This window comes from Myotis daubentonii, chromosome 17 (genome assembly GCF_963259705.1).
Source record: "Myotis daubentonii chromosome 17, mMyoDau2.1, whole genome shotgun sequence".
Taxonomy (NCBI): domain Eukaryota; kingdom Metazoa; phylum Chordata; class Mammalia; order Chiroptera; family Vespertilionidae; genus Myotis; species Myotis daubentonii.
Genome location: NC_081856.1, coordinates 37966873 through 37981019, shown reverse-complemented (window position 1 = coordinate 37981019; position 14147 = coordinate 37966873). Strand labels below are relative to the sequence as shown.

Genomic DNA, 14147 nt, shown 5'->3' with positions numbered 1-14147 from the left:
ATTTAAAAGGTTCCTCCTATATTACAGTGATGGCGAACCTACGACACGTGTGTCAGAGGTGACACGCAAACTCATTTTTTTGGTTGATTTTTCTTTGTTAAATGGCATTTAAATATATAAAATAAATATCAAAAATGTAAGTCTTTGTTTTACTATGGTTGCAAATATCAAAAAATTTCTGTATGTGACACGGCACCAGAGTTAAGTTCGGGTTTTTCAAAATGCTGACACGCTGAGCTCAAAAGGTTTGCCATCACTGTCCTATAAGTTACCCTTTCTCTTTACTCCTAGACTTGCCATTGTAATGTCACAGCTTGTTTTTTAAAAGGCCATGAAGCACTTGATTCAGTGACATCATTCACTGAAGCCCAAAATGAAAAAACAGGTGAAACCAAACTTCTCTGGTAGGTGGCCAGGTAGCAATGTATAGACCTGTGCCTGCCACCTCTTCTCCTTGTGCTTTCTCCCCCACCTCCAGCTATATGCTTGGCCTCTTTTTAAGGTAAAATTTTGTCCTAACAAAGGAAAAAAACAAACATTAAGCTAATTTAAACCACTAATCCTTACTGAAATCAGTAGAGAGAGAACACAGGTAGAGACTTTCCACCTTGACAACAGTGTGACATCTGACAAACTGTTTCTAAGATTCATTTCCCTGGTCAATCAAAGGAATTTAACAACAGGAAGACTAAATAAGTTAGGCTTACTTATGATGCACTACATAGAAGTGTTAATGTTACCATCAGCTGAACATTTATTCATTTATTCATTTCAGCACATACTTCTTGAGGACCTATGATGTGCCAGAAACTCTGCTGGGTCCCAGGAAATCAAAATAGAAAGGTACATACAGAGGAATACCACTTGGTCATAAAAAGAAGGGGATTTTGTCATTTGCAACAACATGGATGGATCTTGAGGATATGATGCTAATAGAAATAAGTCAGACAGAGAAAGACAAATGTCTTATGATTTCACTTATTTGTGGAATCTAAAAAATAGAACAAACAAAACTCATAGATATGGAGGACAGATTAGCTGTCAGAGGGAAAGGGGTTTGCAGGGTGAGCAAAATGGATGGAAGGGGTCGACCATAGGGTGATGAGTAGACATTGCAGTAATAACTTTGTACTATATACAAATACCGAATTATTGGGTTATACACCTGAAACTAATATAACGTTATGTACCAATTGTACTTCCATTAAAAAAAGGAAAAGAAAAGATAAAAGGATTCAAGTCTTGGCCTTGTAGAATTCTGGTATGAGGAGGTATGAGTAGGTTTGTTGGAGGGAACCAGGGAAGGCCTTCCAGGAGCATTTGCAAGCGCCCAGAGGAAATAGGGTCAGGGCTGGTTTAGGCGGAAAAGGGAAGAAAGTTGTTCCATCCTTTGAAGAAGCATTGCAGGGGCAGCCTGGCTTCTTGGGCTCTAGGGCAGTGGTAGGCAAACTGCGGCTCGCGAGCCACATGCGGCTCTTTGGCCCCTTGAGTGTGGCTCTTCCACAAAATACCGACTTCTGCGCATGGGCCACGAAGTTTCAATCGCACTGTACGTGCATGCCTGCACGTGGTATTTTGTGGAAGAGCCAAACTCAAGGGGCCAAAGAGCCGCATGTGGCTCGCGAGCCACAGTTTGCCGGCCACTGCTCTAGGGCATCTAGCTGACACTTTATATTGAAGAGCAGGGCTCTCCTCAAGGGTTTGTAAAACCCTGCTTCAAACAGACTGTCCCTATCACTACACGTCTACAGTATAATTATCTGTGTAATTGTCTGTCTTCGCCACACACTGGGAACTGTTTGTTCTGTATTATGTCCCTAGTCAGTGTATTTGCTAGTATTTGACTGGCAAATGAACAACATACACTTAATATGTATTGAATGAAGGAACGGATTGATGATTTAATGGATAAATAGGGAGAAAGAGTATATAAAAGAGAAATGACAGCAGGAAGATAATGGTTTCTTACTTCAAAGTTTACTTTGGATCCTGTTCAACATACTGATGAATCCTACCCTCCAACCCACTCTTTTAGGTAAATACAAAAAGCAAATCCTTTTGTGTTTAAGATAGAATGTGTTTCTCTCACCCCAGCAGAAACAGTGATTCTGGAAATGTGTCCCAAGCCCCCTCTGCACAGTGTCTGGACTGTGGATGATGTGTGCCATCTGGGTCCTTGGGACTCTTTCCCGGCACTTGAAGTATATATGACTTCAACATGCAATCTGAATAAGGCAAGCATTTATAAGCAATGGGACATTCTAGGAATGAGAAAGAATAAATAAGAAAACTTTGTGTAAAAGAGGGATGGTAGGTGTGGGACTTGGGGGAGGTCTGTACAATAGATTTTCATACTTTATGGACCTGGGAAACAGAGTATTTTTTTGAGAGAAAAGAGCTCAGGCATATATATTTTCAGTTTAACAAGCTCACAAATCAATCTGATTATTCAGCAATTCAACTAGGTTCTGCTTTACATCTCATAAACAAACACTTCTGGTTTTACCTTTTTGGGTTCTGGCATATTATTAATATAAATAGTGTAGATTCCACTTTTATTAAAACCAGCTTGATATACATCTGCACAGTCTCTAAATGGTTCCTCTTTTTTTCCTCCCTTTAGTAAAACTGCAAAAAAAAAAAGATTGCAATATATGAATAAAAATATCAGTACCATTAGTACCCAAATGGACTTCAAGTATAACTAAGCAAGTCTTCATTTCCTCCAAACAAATGTCAATATTGCATTTAATGAAAACTTTATTATAAAAACAATACTAGATTTTGAGGTGACTTACAAAATTACAAAGCTTAAGAAAAAAACCTGCAGAGCAATTTTCAACTGAATACTTTTTAAATATTTTGCTTAATTTTTTAAATCTTGTTTTTCTCTAAAGGTTCTCCAGAACATCAAGTCAACGGGCATGATTATGTAATACCTCTAATCAGTAACAATTATATCAATATTCCTGCAAAATTTCTAAAAAGTTCTTACCTACATTTCACAGGAAAGTTTTTTAAAGTGCAGAAGCATTTCTTGGAGGACAAAGATGAAGACAACAAATTCAAACATAAAAATACAGTATGGAGACTTAAAACACTAAAAGTAGGCAGGACTGTTCTTTCCATGGCTTTAAAATTGAAGAAGTTCTAGAATTTTTAAATTAAAAAAGACAACTCCCAAAATAATTATATTCAGAAAGTAGAGAAGAATCTCTGACCTAATTTAACTATCTAGAAAGACAAGGAAACTGAACTTTGTTCTTTATTCAATGCCCTATAGTTAAACTATTAGGTAGATAATACACACAAAAATGAAAGTAAGGTTTGAAATTAAATGATATAGGGAAAGAGTTCCAAAAAAGCTGTAAATCCAGTGGAAAATAAATTTAATTGGAGATAGTCTTTACTGAGAACTTTATTTTATTTACTAAGCTTCATCCATTAAGTTCTTATTAATGAGATCAAGCTATGAAAATTACTCATATTTAATAGTATTTAGCTGTGGGTGGTATATTTATAAAATATTTATGATGTAGTATTTCCTAATAAATATATATTATTTTAGTAATTGGTTTCATTAAACCTTTTCTAGAAGATTAATAAGTTTATCATCTTGTTATAATTGTGTTATTTAATAAATATTTGCTTTTAGTCACTGAGTTGCAATGGTCTTTTATAATAAAAATAGAAAATGTAAACTATGAATCAGTGTTTTTAAATTCTTTGTCAGTCTAAAATACTAGCCTGATTTAAACTTAAGATGCACGATGTTACTAATTTATAGGCAATTAAAAATAAACAGTCTAATCTTGGTAGAAAGGACTATCTCAATAGAAATATTTCAAATTTTCAGAAATACTTATATTTCAAGAAAATGAAATATCCATATCAGACATGTTGCCATAACAAAAATTTAGAATTATTTAACAGTATCATGGTTTTTTTCTATAGCTCATGTCTGCACTAATGGTTTTACCTACTTGTATTAATAATTACATTTAAACACCACCATTACAATTGCAATATAAACACAGAATAAGTAATCACAGGATTGCAGGTTCATATGATAATGAAGAAGTATTGTACAGAATATATGCAAATAGCAACTGAAAAATGAATTCTTACTCAAAGGCATCTGAAATATCATTGGGCATGTCAATAAATTACATAAAGGTGTTATCATTGTTAAAAACATCAATGCGATTCACTTGTGCTTGCCTATTTTCAGCTAATGGACTGTTATTTTCCACACAAAAAATGTTTTAAGTTTAAATGCTTGATTTTCTTTTGGTGAAATGTGGAAATAACCGAATTAGATACAAAAAAAAAGAGTTGAAAAGAAATACCAACTAAATTTATGATCTCTTTAGAGGATGAACAACACAGGAAGATATGGTCAACGGAAAATCAATGGCAAACCCATTTTTCTTTTTGGGGTGAAAGATAGTGTAGGTCATTTATCTAAGGAGAAAATACTTCTTCTCATTGCATATACCACTTCCTGCCCTCCCTTAGTTAGTTATCTAGGGAGAGTACATTCCCTTCCCACTCTCCTGCCACCTCCCTCCCCTCTTCTTTTCCTCTTCAGGAAGGTGTGGGTAAAGAGGCTGTTGTGTGGGAAGAGGGAAGCTATTTCATACACATTTTAAATAACTGAGAAAAATTGTTATTATCTTGTTTTTCTGCAAACTAATTATATACAAATGATGTCCAAACTATGAATGTTATCATAGTTTGAATGTTTACAACTGGAAAAATGGCTTTAGGATTCTACTATAAAAGGTACAAGTAGTACTATGATTATACTAAGGATTCATTGCTATGGCAACATATCTAATACAGATATTTGATTTTCTTGAAATGTAATTTGGTATTTTTGAAAAACTGAAACACTTGCAGTCTTCCCCGAAGAAATAGTCCTTTCCTTCTAAGAAAATTAGATTGCTTGTTTTTAATTAGAGTATTAAAACATTTAAAATCAACTTAAAAGCTTTATTCACAGCTTACTTTTGATATTTGTATTATATACTGTGGTTTGAAAAGGGCTCCTTCTGTAAGAGTAGACTGACCTTCAGAGTTTTTCTTTCTATTTTGATCTATAAAGTGGGGTGGTAATACATATTTCTGAGGCATGAGTATGAATTATGTAACAGAGCCAAGTGATTGAATTACAGTAAGTACTCAAGAAATGTAGTTATTATTGTTGTTATTATGGTATTATAATATTATGGTATTAAAATATTATTAATAATAGCATTACATTATTATTTTCTCTTATGGAAGGATACTAGCAAGCTATGGAGAGCCAGCCAGTCTAGTTAATGGAGTGGTGGATGCTGTTGTTTCCTACCCTCAAATACAAATATTATAGTTGACTAAATGCAGGGCAATTACAATTGACTGGTTACTGGTAGGATTAGAACTGGACTCTACCTGTTAAAGTTGGCTAATTGGTGTATTTTATTCATTGACTACGTCAGGTCATACCATCATTGCTTAAGTCTAAAAACCCCCACAAAACCCAGGTAATCTAATCTTGCTGTATACTGTAAGCTTTATCTGAATAGTTAACATTTAAGTATTGTTTCAGATGAAATGATATAGGAGGTATATACCAATGTTGATTATAGAGGTTTTAATCTCATAATTTAAATTTGCAAGACTAATTATTTTCTTCGTTAAGTACCAGAGAGTTCTGAAATTCAGTGTTATGATTATCTATTGTAAGACTGGACACATAACAAACATTTTCAAATGTAGAAAGACAAGAACAAAGATGAATTCACTGAAGATTACAAGTGTCAGAGTTATGGATAAATTTTTGTAGGATATCTTGAAATTAAAAAAGATGGAAGATGTAAAAAGAAAAAAATAAATAACACAAATGGAGCCACTTTAAAGTGGAGCCAAGCTGCCATCCCAGAGGAACTGCCTTGCAAGTCTTACTTCTCCAACCTTTGGAATGTTAAAACAGGGCAAAATAACCTGTGGACCGGGCCTACAGTAACAGTGTGTCCCAAACACCTGTTTGTAAAGATACCAGGAAGTCAGATACTACTGGACTGATGGCTACCCAGGCTGAAAATTAAAAACACTGGTTAGAATTAGCATCACTATGTTAGCTTATCTGCACCAACAGAAAGGCCTTCCTTCTAATTCCCCTTCCCCTTCTCATAAATTCTCTTTGCTTTGTCTTCTAATCAGAACACTGCTGGGTTTCTACCTGAACCAATGCTTCCCAAAGAGCGGTTCTTTCTTGATTTCAAATAAATGCTTGTTGCCTCTCACTTTGGCCTTTTACTTTGAGGTTAACAAAGAATGTCTGGAGGAATGCATGGTAATGACAAAAGGTAGATAGGGGAAACCTGATGGAAGAGGATGAAAGAAGCACCAACTGGACAGAACTGGGGAGAGTGATCTGGAGACCCGATAGAGGTGTTCAGCTATCTGTCAATGTGGTTAGACTTCTTTGTAATAATAAACCGGCTTAAAAGCAGGCATTAAAAAATAGATCTTTGAGCAGGGCCTGCAGACTGAAGGGTCCCGGGTTTGATTCTGGTCAAGGGCACATGCCCAAGTTGCAGGCTAGATCCCAGTAGGGGGCGTGCAAGAGGCAGCTAATCAACGATTCTCTGTTATCATTGATGTTTCTCTCTCTTCCTCTCCCTTCCTGTCTGAAATCAATAAAAATATATTTTTAAAAAATAGATCTTTGCATCTAAAAGTTCCTTCTTTGACCACATACTCTTATCGTTTCCTCTCCCATTCTTTAATGCTTCATGACTTTGTCTTTTCTCTAAGTGGAGTCTAGATCCCATCATTACTACCAGTCCCTTCCTAGCCTCCATTTTCTTTTTTTCTAACTTTGATCTCAGCTTTAGAAAGTAAACAACAGTTGAGAAGAGATAACATCTGAACGAATAAGGCATGTAGAAGAGCATATCTGAACTACATTTCAAGTGCCTGGTGTGCCAATTCAAAGACTTTACCTACACCACTATCAGCAAGTAAAATCATTCTTTTCATTTAGTCTTATCTGAACAACAAAAATGTTCACGATCTAAAGACACAAACAGGTGCATGTCTGTCTTTCACCAGCCAACATTCAGCCAATATGCAACCGGAGACCCTGACTCCAGCAGCTATTGACTTTATCAGGCTCTTCCTTTCGTCTGTCCAAACAGTTTCAATCCAGATGGCATATCTGCCACCAGGCTGACTTCAGGGAAGAACCATGAAAGTTGAGGCAGAGGGTCACTTCAATTCAGATGAACCCTCAAGAGAAAACTTCCTGGAATGTAGAATTGATAGTTATGAGTCTCAGCAGACCTAGTAGAAAACACAGATGGCGATTAGCCTTGCTATCAGAGACAATGTAAAAAGCCAAAGCTCTTGAATCCTACTCATTTCCCAATAAGCTGCTATAAAGAAATTGATTCTTCAAGCATTCCTTTTAAATCTTAGAAGTGGCTCATCATTCATATCTCTCCAGTATTTAGCAAACATCAGAGTGAATGTGGATCAAGTTGCTGGTTTAAGGATAATAATCTTTGTAGTACTTTTTGGCCTTCATCATCAAGGAGATTGTAGTACTAGGAATTGCCATAAATCTGTGATTTTCAATAGGACAGGTCACTGAAGTTCACTGAGCATATGGCTGAAAAAACCCCGGCATATCTGACAATATGAAAACAATCAAATGATTCATTAGGTTCTGTAAACTTGAGACAGGTGTGCAGGCATTTCATGGAAAGCCCACTTAAAGACACTTCCTAGAATCTTAATTTGTTTGAAAGGACTTTTAGAAGTGGAAGAAGGTAATCCCTTATACTTCAAGGCTGTGGGACGATTAAAGGAAGGTTTGCAGGCAATATTCAATATTTCAATATTTTGTGAGCATGTGTTAAGGTGAGAGAGACTTAGCAATGATTTAATAAATACATAGCACATATATACATAGCAACACACATACATAAAACCTTTATGATTCTAAATTAAAAATTTCAAAGTTGATACTTTATCTCATATAAAACACTCAAAGATCATTTACTTGCTGCATTACTATTTTAATTTTTTTTATATAAAAAAGGGCTGTTTACTCTCATTTAAATTACTTATGTGTAACTATTTTGTGGACAATCTGTCAGCTCTTAATTATCTATCATCTCCTTGGTGGAGCTATGAGCATGAGCTTAATAAAATCAACTAGCATTAACTGAACACTAATTATGTATACTCAACTCTGATTTCATGTGCTAAGTATGTTTCATATGCTTCATTTCGTTTAATCCTTATGAACACTTTTGAGGTAGGTTTGTAAATACATTGCTTTATAAACAAGGAAACTGGGGCTCAGAGATACTACCTAACTTCACAAATACTTGTAAGGAACTCTTTAACTATGAAGCTGAGAATCTTAACTACTTCTTACTCACTTCTGGACTAAAGTCAAACTCAAATAGATCTTCAGTGAGACATCTGTCACAGAGTCCCCAGTGATACTTATCTCCACTGACAATGTCACACCCAGGGTCTTGGGTGAATTAGGACAGGTCTCAATTCTGAATGACTACAGGCTCTTGACATGGAAGCAGGCAATATGGGAGGAGTGACAGGAGGCAGATATGACAAAGAAGAAGATACTAGTAAATGTTGAAATGAGAGTAGAAGAGAGCCACATGTAGCAGAATTATCTGAGAGAGGGGAACTCTCAGCAGAAATGTAAAACAGAACTTCAAAAGCTAACAGAGGGTTATAAAGTAAAAGGTCCTTGAGAAGCCATACTGGATTTCATCAAGTCTATTCCTTGCAAGTTATGCCAACCAGGATTTAATAATTTCTATATATTATTTTCACAAGGCTAGTTATTTGATTTCCCAGCCTCTGGACTATTAGTTAGAAGTACAAACTTAGAAGAAGGGCTGGTGTGGGGAGGAGAGAGTAGGCATGTGTGTGTGCATCTGTGAGTGTGTGTTGGTGTTCATCTGGTAGAATCAGGCACGAAAACAAAAAACAATTCATAGTAAAAGCTTTTTTGTATGCTTTAAAAGTAAGCAAAAATAAGAAAGGATAACAGTTTGGGACAGATTATATACTTCTCCAAAGGCATCATGGTATTATGATACATATTGATTCATGCTGATGATAATGAATTTTAAAAATTGTAAAGTTTTAATTTTATTCAATCTTCTCTTCTTGGAGGAAAAAGTGAAGAGAGAATAAAAGCAATGCAAAAAAATTTACCATCACAATGTTTTTAAATTTTCTTAAAATTTTACTGCTTAAAAAGATACATTGTAATTATATGGACAATAAATCAATCATTATGTATAATACATAAATATGTATAAGTATATACATATATATCATAATAGTGAGACATATGCATAAGGTACATAAACTGTTAAATCTATGTGGACATGCAAACCACCCTATGGTAGACATAGGTGGATTACTAATATAATGATACCTTTTTTATTGTAGAATAATGAAACAGCATGTAATTCTATATATACTTTAGTTTGATTAGTGTATTTAAATAAATTTTCTAATGCTTCTCTAATGTGAAATTACACATACATATAACTGAACATGTATTCAATGTGCATTACATTTAAAGTAACTAGTATTTTTTTAAAAATGACTGACAGCTGGAAATGGATTTTCAGGCAACCTTTGTTCAATCCAGTAATCATTCATTTTTCACAAAATATATTTCCATGTTTTCCCTTTGGGCATCCAGATGGGCAGTTAGGAGTGCTACATGACCTTGCCATTTGTTCAGAAGGTCATTTCAGGTTTTTCATGTGTGTTAATTTCTCATGTAATGTTTTTTAGCATGATTGGAATATACTGATTTTTAACAAAAGATTTCCTATGCATGTGGGAAAGCTTAAAACATAATAAGACATGTTTTGTGCCTTATTATGAGACAAATTGATTTCAGCAAGAGACATTAAAAATGGAATGAAAGTCCTTGGGCAATGCTGTAAATGTAGAAAGTAGTTGCCAAATGCTTTTGAAAACTGACACACACATACACAAAAACCTTCACTTTGAAGTTTTAAATAAATAAAGGCTGACTGTCACCATAGGTATGGAACTTTGTTTCCTTTTCTTGTGGTGAAATATACTTGAAGAACAGTTCTTAACTACTAGCTGGGGTTCTATGTGGAGTCCTGCTCTGAACTTAGGGTGTCCTCTGTCACTCTGAGTGATACAAAACCACAAGAAGATATGGAATGGTTGATAAAAGTTATAAACTGTGCATGTTTGTTCAGGCCACCAGGAAAATTCCCAAGATGTGTGGCACTAATCTGCTAAGCAACCTGGCAGAAGTGCTGGGACTGGAATGCAGAGGTCTTGAGTCCTGTTCCTTCTAGACCAGTGGTTCCCAAACTTATCTGGCCTACCGCCCCCTTTCCAGAAAAAATATTACTCAGCGCCCCCTGGAAATTAATTTTTTTAAATTTTAATAGCAATTAAATGGAAAGATATATGTATGAATGTTTCTACCTTTTTTGTAAAATATAGTAAAGAAAGGTGTAAATTAGAAACATTGAAGTTTGAAATTATGAAACTATTTATTGAACTCAGAATAGAAAGGTAATACAAAAAAAGTTAAAACAAATGCACCTGTGGCCATCACCGCCCCCCTGGATCGCTGCAGCGCCCACCAGGGGGCGGTAGCGCCCACTTTGGGAATCACTGTTCTAGACCATCGTGCCCTGCCCTCCAGGTGACATATGCCATAGCTGTTCTGAGACACTGGTGAGGAGGCCACCTCAGACTAAGTGCTAGTTTTAGGGACATGGGGTGCATTAATTACGATGGAGTTTGATTTATTTGTGCATTTGTAAGTGTGTACATGAGGCCAAAACAACAGGTAACACCTTCTATGAGAACCAAATCTCCACTTAAAATAAAATCCACGGTTCAAATTCACTGTTCTAAAGGAAATCACGCTGGTTGTGAAAACAGAATGTTCAGACCTAAAATAATTATGAGTCCATGAAAGGACACAATAAAAGTAAAAGAGATTTGACTGAATTGGTATCACATTTAATAATGTATCTTCAACATAAACTCATTAAAAAGGTAGGTTATTCTTGGTGGGTCACATGTTAACGTGATTTGTTACTGAAGTTGGTCCCACTCAGAATGTGAACACCCAACCAATAGTAGGAAGAAATTACAGTGTTAGAATTAGTTATGATGCTGGCATCTTAAAAATAAATGATGAACTTCCATGGGAAGCTAAAAACGATTTTAATCAATAGTTTTAAATGTTCTTTGCTACTGACTTTAGAAAAACCTTATGTTAAAAAGCAACATCTTACTTTTATGTAAGGCTATGAAAGTGTAAGAGAAGAAGGCATGGAGTTTGCTCACAGTAATGTTGGAACATCAAGGCAACACTCTCTTTTTGTGGCCTTTCACCCTGGTAGCTGCCAGGCCCAGCTGGAACCAGGAGATATCCCTTTTCAGATAGTCTAGTTTCTGAAGCTGAAACTCTAATTCCAAAAGTGAATTAACCACAAAATTTCAAATCTCCCCCAAAAGATGTGGTTTAGAAATAGTTCATGGGAAAGGTCAAGGACTATATTATTTTTTATTTTGTTATCATTAGTTTGGCTATTCACTATTCACACAATTTTTTTTTCTACAGAAATTGCAACTTTTTGAAAGACAGATAACATGCTCCATCAAAAAAAGGAGAAATATACCACTTCCAAAAATAAACAGTCACTTTCCCCTTAAGCCATTGGGTTTTATGAAAGGAAGTGCTAGAAAGTGTGGTTCATTTTAAGGAAACTGTAAATGTTTAACATATAATTTTCTGTCAAGATAAAGCATTTCCCTCATTAAATGGGAACAAGTGCTCACTGTTGTGTTCAGCAGATGACTTCCTGTATTTTTCTTTCTCTTATTCTACCTAATGTTAAATAGTGCATTACATGCAGTGAACGAAAAACCAAATATTTTACTCAGTCAACGAAATGATCTTTTCTATTTTTATCAATGTTTATATGAGCGACAGTCAAAAACTTTTAATTTCCTCCCATCGCTTGTGATGTTTTTAGAGTTATTCTTAACTCAAGGGACTTACAAGAGGAGTTCAAACTATCTTATCCATTGACTGAATGATTTACTTCACAAAATCAATAGACACTGCACAGGAGGTAAATTCCTTTCAGATGGTAGAATTATTCTTAGAACAGAGCCAAATGTCTCCTCAGCACTGGGAAGGAAGCAAATGCCTCATTTACCCTTTTCAGAAGTCCAGAGGACCGAAAATAATGATCAAACGTTCCATACCACTGCAATCGGCCTCCGGGAAAGACACTAAAACCACATAATTTGGATCACTTAACTATTTGTAGTATCAGTCACCATGTCTTTCAGATGATGTGAAAGAAGTCTTTAAAATGAACTTCATGAGAAGCTCCTTATGATTTGAATTTGAACTTCCTACTAGAGGGCATCAAGTATAAAAACATGCTCATGTCTCAGCATTTATTTTTAAGTTTTTTTAATCCTCTCTACCTTGTGTGCCTTCCTAGCCAAAACTGTTATCTGTCCTTTGGCATTCAAGTTTCTGGGATGTGGGTAGACAACATTTCCTGTTTTTCTTCCTCTTACTCATTCTAGTCTTTGACCTACGCCATTGAGCATACACTACAACCAAATTCTCCCTAGAGAAGGTCATCCAGTTCCAAAATTCAGTTCTCAGTCTGTTTTATTTTTAATTGACTTTCTGCATATTTGTAGTTAAGTAGATCTTTCATAACAACATTTTCTACCTGCCATATCACTGCTCACTACTAGTTTTTCTCTGATTCTGTTTTCTTTTTGATCTGTTTTTATCTGTCCCTGAAAGAACTCCCAATTTTCTGTCTTTGGTTTTACATTCTTATTATCATCTGAAATTGTACATAAATTTGTGTGGATACTTGCACTAGGTAGGGAAGAAAGGTAGGCTAGTTTTCATCAGATTCTGAAATGGATCTATAAACCCCCAGCTGGTTGAGTCATTGCTTTACACACACTTCGATGACTTCATTTGCTGCATGGCTTTACCACCTGTCTTCTCTGAGGACACACCTATCTATAGATGGCCATCCAGATTGCTCTTCTGAATTTCAAATTCTGATTCCTCTACCTTTACAGATTTTAATTGTCCCACAGTTACCTCAGTCAATGTGCTCAAACTAAACTCATTATCTTTCCCCCTTAAACTTGTTGCTTTTCACACATTGCTGATTTTAAGGATGTCATCAATATCCCCTCAGCTACTCAAACCCAAAACTTGGAAGTAATGTTTAATTCTACTTCTGATAAGTCATTATTTCTTATTGATTCTAATTCTTCTTTGTTCACAAATTCCCCTTCCACTTGCCTTTCCATTTGCCCCTATTTGCTATTGACCTTATTATTTCTTTGCTAGGAGACCCTTTTGAGAATCTGATGAAAACTACCAACTCTACCTTTCCTCCCCATCTGAGCTCTGCACATACACTGCCTTCTTCATTTTGAAAACGTAGTCATTATCTCCCCATGAAAGCCACTCTGCCTATGTTTGAATCATGAACCAATCTTTTCCAGCCATGTACCCTCACACAAGCTGCTCAAGTTCTCTGTCAAATTTATAAAATTGGACCAACCACAGATCAGTAATTTCCTCATACTGTTGGTGTGAGACCAACTAAATTAATACACAAAGCTTAAGCAATGCCTGAATCATAACAAACATTTAACAAAATCTGCAAGAAGACTCTAGAGAGGCGAGAGTGTATCCTCGGTCCTTCTGTCTCTGCCATGATTTTATTGTTCTTCCTGTATGTTTTGCTAGTGCCCTGGCATCCTGACCTCACCTCTAGGAAACAGTTACAGAGAATATAACTGTTTACCTATCTTTCTCCCCTCCCAACTCTAGTTTCCCTGTAACTAAAGACTGAATTACATCTTTCCTCTCTTCCTAGTATTCTGAACAGTATCTGGTATATTGTAGGAACTCAGCAAATATTTGTGAAATAAAAATGGATGAACACCCTTATTCCCAGAAGGAAATCTGAAACACAATATTCATTGCATAACTATTTTTTGAATGAATGGATAAATTTATGAATCATATTTGGTATAGC

At 35.5% G+C, this 14147-nt stretch overlaps 1 protein-coding gene across 3 annotated transcripts in view; it reads right to left on the bottom strand.

The window, feature by feature from the left end:
- The window catches only part of ANGPT1 (angiopoietin 1), a 246320-nt gene that overhangs the window by 57395 nt on the left and 174778 nt on the right, over nt 1-14147 (bottom strand). For all 3 annotated transcript variants that reach the window (XM_059671913.1, XM_059671914.1, XM_059671915.1), the window contains exon 5: nt 2507-2628. In XM_059671913.1, the coding sequence (XP_059527896.1) occupies nt 2507-2628 (122 nt within the window). The remainder of the gene's footprint in view (nt 1-2506; nt 2629-14147) is intronic.